Source organism: Trichechus manatus, unplaced genomic scaffold (assembly GCF_000243295.1).
Source record: "Trichechus manatus latirostris isolate Lorelei unplaced genomic scaffold, TriManLat1.0 scaffold00054, whole genome shotgun sequence".
Lineage (NCBI taxonomy): Eukaryota > Metazoa > Chordata > Mammalia > Sirenia > Trichechidae > Trichechus > Trichechus manatus.
This window is the reverse complement of record NW_004443990.1, coordinates 10,945,210-10,951,032: the sequence shown is the minus strand read 5'-3', so window position 1 is coordinate 10,951,032 and position 5,823 is coordinate 10,945,210. Positions and strand designations below refer to the sequence as shown.

Below are 5,823 nucleotides of genomic sequence, written 5' to 3'. Positions count from 1 at the left end.
AACCACACATCCCCACCCAAGAGAACATTTTTCCACATGGACATTACTTTTCACCCCTGGGATTTTATATCACTCAGAAGCCTCTCTTGATTCACTGCTAGGAGAGTCTCCTCTATGATGATGGTATTAGTCAGTGACCAGAGTATAAGACATAATATGGTAAACTGGATTTAAACAAGCCATACTGCTATCAGATAATCAGATAAGTGTTCTTTGTTGATGCATACTCTTTTTTTATTGCAGGGCATCTTCTAATTTCAAGCCATACTGACAGCATACGCAGTTTATCATTTTGGAAGTATTTTAATGTTCAGTCTATACTGAGTTATAATACACAAGCAGAAAGAGGAAATTCTGTTGATCTTCTTGATGGTAAAAGCACTACCTTGTTCCCAGATGATTGATTAAACTTTCCAAGCCTCATTCCAATATTAAGCTCTCAGGGATAAAGTGGGTTACACTCATGACTGCACCAAAGCCTAATGCTACCTGTCTTGTTAGCACGAGACGGAAAATTAAGAGACATTTTCAAAACCGTTTAACCAAGGCCTCCTTGGCAGTGGGATTTGTGTTCAATGTTGTAAAATGCCCCTGCTGATGATTATTTTCTGTTAACTTTGCTTTAAAACAAGTTGACTGGAAAAGAAAGTAAAAGGTCTACTCTACCCTGAACTCAGAAACCTTAAGTTAGATTTGTAGGGGACATAAAATAATACTACTGCAAGCTTCCTATGTGCCAGACACTGTGCTAAGTGAAATGCATCAGACACATTATCTTATTATTTAATCTGTATAACAAACTTGTGGGGTATGTGCTATTATACCAGTTTCATAAAGAAACTGAAGTTAAATCGTTTTAGTCTTCAGGTTAGGAAAATAATGCATGAAACATTCTGTGGTTGTAGGGATTGCTGGTCGTAGGACATTGGAAGCAAAACTGAGTAATACGCTCATCTATTTGATTGACTGAGTCATCTACAACTCAGACCTTACCTTAATTCTACCTTTAAACTACCATCACCCTAAACTTCTACTTCTAAATCCTCCAAGACTAATATACAGTTAGCAAAATGTATTCTTTCATTTGGAGACATCAAAGTAAAAAAGAAAAAAAAAAAAACATTTGAAAGAAATCTTGAATCAAAAATGATATACTGAATTCTGCAGTTAAATTCGGGTGTGGGTCTTCCAAGCTGAACGTCTGTGGGTTTTGGTTGCCGCATCTATAAAATTACTCCACAAATTTTAAGAACAAATGACTTAAAATATGTGCAATACCATGCAAAATATATGAAAGCAATACATAATTCAAATTGTTATTGCTGCTGCTATTATTATGAATAAAGTGACAAAGAAGAAAAGTTATATAAAGGGGAGGTAGGATGGATTGTGGAAATTAAATTAGATAGCTGTCTTTTAACCAGGAAATTCTCTCCTCGTTCTGCAAAGCATTCATTCTCACTGATCTGAGCTGCTTTTGTAGGAAGGGAATGGTGTTCTTGCTAGCACAGACAAAAGTCATCCTGATGCACTCACGCTTGTTCTCTCTCTCTCTGGTCCCTTCACAGATCCTGGATGCCATACATTTTCAGTAAAATCTGAGTTTAATGGGGAGCCAGAAGAACTCCCAGGTCATTGCCTTCTCTCTTCAGCCTAGCTGTGTTGCCAGTAAGTAGCCAAAACTGATGTGATCTCTCAAATGCTACTCACTCAGCAGCTAGCTAAGCCTGGCTAAGCAGACTCCCAGTCCTATTGGCTGACAGCTTCATCACAACCCAATTATTAGTGCAGAGCCATCAAACACACCAAGCCCAGGTCTCTGTATTTTAAGCCATTTATTCAAACAGGTCCAGGGAGAAAACTCTTTGGGTATTTTTTTTAACTTAGGGGATGGGTTATGGTGTGGGGAGGGACCTCTGGTTAGAAACACTAAGTTACAAAGTACCGGAATGTTTCTGAAAGCAAATGCCACCCCAGTGAAATTCAGTCAATATACCTTCCATAGGCCAAATTTCCTACCAACATTTTCCCTCTGCACTCTGTTTACACTACAGACTTTTGCTGGCCTTGTCTAGCCTGGTGTTTCTCAGTAATGAAAGCTACCCTACTGATGCATCAATCATTGATACCTGGTGACCCAGTACATATTCTCACCCATTTATTGGGTAAGGCTTTTCATATCAGGATAGTAGAGAGATTTTTTTTTTTTTTAAAAAAAAAAAGATTTAGTAGAGTCTGTGAACACAAAGTTATGTTCCTTTTGCTAAAGCTCAGTCGTGAGTAAATTAAAACTGCAAATCATGGAAACTACAGAAATGAAAGGCCCACTAAACTCTCCCTGAGCCACCCTTAACTCAACCTTAGTGCACTGCATTCCCATCTCCTCAGGCAGTCAGATGGGGAAGAGGAGTCCGAGTCCCCCACACTGTGGCAATTTTATTCCTAATCATAATTCTGACATACATTGGCATTACTGAATGAGTAGTTCTGCTTACGGAGGGGGGAAGGTACCTTGGCCATGGAGGAAGAATGGCCTTTTAAAGTTAAGTCTATGAGTGTGTAAATAAATACAGAGCACACAATGCTGCATCTCTGCCTAAATGTCTTCATAAAGTGCAAAGTAATGCAGCTCCTAACTAGGCATTTGGAATGTTAACCTAGTTTTCTGTGTTTAGCAAATAGCTAGCAATTTTGCTTACACTCATCTCCTCTCATTACATAGCAATGATGATTATTTAATAAATACATGCAAAAGGCCACATACGTACTCCATAGCACCCCTACTGGGTTGGAAATGCCCTCCCCCCAATGCTTCTATTTAAATAATTTAGTTGCTGATACACCAAATCAAATATAGCTGTGGCAGGTATCCCACGAATGCCTCCTTTGGAGGCTAAGAACAGACCCTTTCTCAGCTGGTTCCCCGTGTGGTTGCCTGACTAAATGCAGGGTAGGGCTGGGGGCAAAGAGGATGCTGGAGGGCGAAATCCAGAGCCTCAATGAATGTTAACCCTTTGTAAATCTTAAAGGGGCTCAGATGGCTATGTCTGTTTCAAAAAAAATTATGAGGGGACAGAGACGGAGGGGAAGGCTATTTCATAACTAGTGAAATATTCTGGTACAAGAGTTTGGAATAGACACAGAATAGAAAGATGTAAAAATGAGACAAGTGAGATGCCACCCACTACATCCCTGGATGTGTGGCTGATACAAACCTTCACAAATCACCTGGGAATCTTCCTTCTTAAATGCAGGAAAGGGGAAAAGGGGTCCGTTTAGAAGAGTTGCGGTGATCTCAGGGCACTTTTTCTCTCTGCTAGGTACACAGCTTATCTCACTAAAATATTACAAGATGCAAATTTCTTAACAGGGTGGCCAAGCCCTAAACAGAATGATTTCAGGTAACAGATTCTCCCCTCTTCCCCCGCCCCACCCCATTCCTGCCCTCTGAGGACAAGGTTGAAAACAAACAGGTATTTGGGGCTGGGTTGAGGGCGAGGATAGGAGGGTTTTCAGTAGCCAGAATCAGGGCTGGCTTAGGGGGTGGGGATTGGCACGGCGGAAGGAAGAGTCAGGAACCACTCCCTCGACCCTAATGCTGTTCAAATGTGTCTGCTCCAAGAGGCAGGGTTCCTGCTCTCCTCTTCTAGTGACTTCATGGGAAGTTGGCTTAGTCCCCAATTCTGCAGTGGGAACGCAGGCAGAGGGGAATGCTGCAGATGGGCTTTAGTCTGGGTGCTTAAATGGCAGGTGTGAAGAAAAGTGGAGTGGGCATTGTTAATGGGAGGAGCCACTGAATTGAACTGGGGGAATACTGCTGGCCCTGGGCTTCCCCTCAATGCTCCATGCCCCCACCCCCAACTTCCTGCATTAACAAACACACTACTCTGAAATCAGAATCCCTCCCAACACACAGACTCACAGGCACAGGCACTGTACAATCCCTTTCTCATCCACCTCAATGCCCGGGGTTCCCATTTGTCCCTATAAACACAGACTAGCACAAACGTCTGAGATCTATGAATGTGAGCCTGCACATCCTTGCCACTGGGAATTAAGAAAGGCCATGATCTAAAGTGGTATTTATGACCGTGTTGTTTCAGATAGGCAGTTCTTTTATTTGGGGTGAAGGGGGTGTGCTACTAGGTTTCAGACCATCACAAGCGGTCCTGATGTGTGTGTGGAAGGCGTGGAGGGACTACATCCCTCTGGTCTCTGCTGGCACTCTCCAGTCCCGCATCCTCCCGCAGTCTTTTCCAAGTGCCTAGATACAGGGGCAGGGCTCTGCGTCCATTTTGGCAGTCGGGAATCACAGAGTTTGGGAACTTTGAAAGCCAGGGGATGGGGGTGGGGGCCTCCAAGGCTCATATTTCAGCGCCAGAGTTCTCAGCCAGGAAAGCAGCTGAAAATCAACACCCATCTGCCTCTTCTTTCTCATCCCCATCCCTCCTCCCTCTCTGGACTCCACACAGATCCTACCCTCCCCACACACACACACACACACACGCACACACACACACGCACACACACACACGCACATACACAACACACATTCACATACCCCTCTTCGGCTCAGAAGGCTTTTAAATCTGAAGGCGGTAAATCCGCAGAGCTGGAAGGGTCTCTGCCACCTCCCCTCCTCTCCCGCCCCACGAGGCTACTCGAGCGTCTACACACAATAAAACCCCGTACTCTGCAAACATCACAGCACAACCCAAACCCGGCCGCGACTCCAGCGCGTCCCGTACCTGATACGCAGACGATGAAATTGGCTTGAAGAAGAAAAAGCACCTCCCAGACTATTTCCATCCTCTGATTCTCATTCCAAGTGCATCACTCGACGGGAAAACGGGGGGGAAGGGGGGAGCCCGACACGGCACACACACATACACACACACTCTCGAGCGCACACTCTCACTCCCACCCGACAGCCGGCCAGGGACAGTCACCCCCAAGATCAATATTGCAGTTTGAATTGTTCCGGCAAATCTCCCCTCGGGCTCGACGGATGTGCGCCCCAGGTGTGCTGACACATGTCCGATGCCTCGCTGCCCAGGACGTCTCCCCGCTCGCCCGTCTCTGCTCTTCGCACGAGCGGCGGAAACAGCACTAGGAGCGGCGGCAGCAGCCACCTGAAGCCACCAGCGATGGGCTCTTCCTGCACAAGCGAGACTCCGATCTGCCTGTCGCCCCAAGAAGACATAGACGATAGCCCCCCGCCAGGCCGCGCCGTGCAGTTCCTGACCCCCGGCAGCTCCCCGCTCGCTAAGCCCAGGCAGTCCGCTCCAAGTTGCCCTCGAAGTCCGCCCCCGTCACCGGGGCATGGTCACAGGGGCTGCTCCGCTCCGGGGCCGTTCTCCTCCTGCTTCCGGGGGGGGCGGGGGGAGGAGCAGACACAGCAGACAGGGAGACAGAGAGAGAGAGAGAGGCAGGAATTATTGCCCGAACCCGCCGGTCGCCAGCAGCTCCGCCGACCCTCCCTCCTTCTCGAGTCCGAGCGCAGCTCGCCGCCTCCGAGCCCGGCTTGGGCCGCGCGTCCTGACCAGGAGCGGAGACAGCGGGGTGCCAGGCACCGGGGAGCGTCGGGAGCCCACGGGCTCCCCACGTCGCGCGCGCGCGCGCGCGCTTTCCGCTCCTCAGCTATTTTTCTGGGCTCCCCGGAACCCCCAGTTGCCTCGCTTCCATTGCCCGCAACTAGCGCTGCCGCTGCCGCGATTTTCCGCAATGTAACTGCAGGGGTCGTTATTTCCTCGCCTACGGATCCCGACGCTTCCCGAGTTTGAGGGGAGGAGGAGGGCAGGTGGGGGCGGGAAAGGGAGGAGG

The 5,823-nt window shown here is 47.6% G+C and overlaps 1 protein-coding gene across 2 annotated transcripts in view; it reads right to left on the bottom strand.

Moving 5' to 3' along the window:
* CA10 (carbonic anhydrase 10) overlaps window positions 1-5,823 on the bottom strand; it is a 543,166-nt gene that overhangs the window by 535,968 nt on the left and 1,375 nt on the right. The window contains exon 2 of one of the 2 annotated variants that reach the window (XM_004377910.1): window positions 4,749-5,362. In XM_004377910.1, the coding sequence (XP_004377967.1) occupies window positions 4,749-4,809 (61 nt within the window). In that variant the 5' untranslated portion in view covers window positions 4,810-5,362. Of the gene's footprint in view, window positions 1-4,731; window positions 5,363-5,823 lie in introns of those variants that run through there. The other variant, XM_012555979.1, reaches the window with a different exon arrangement.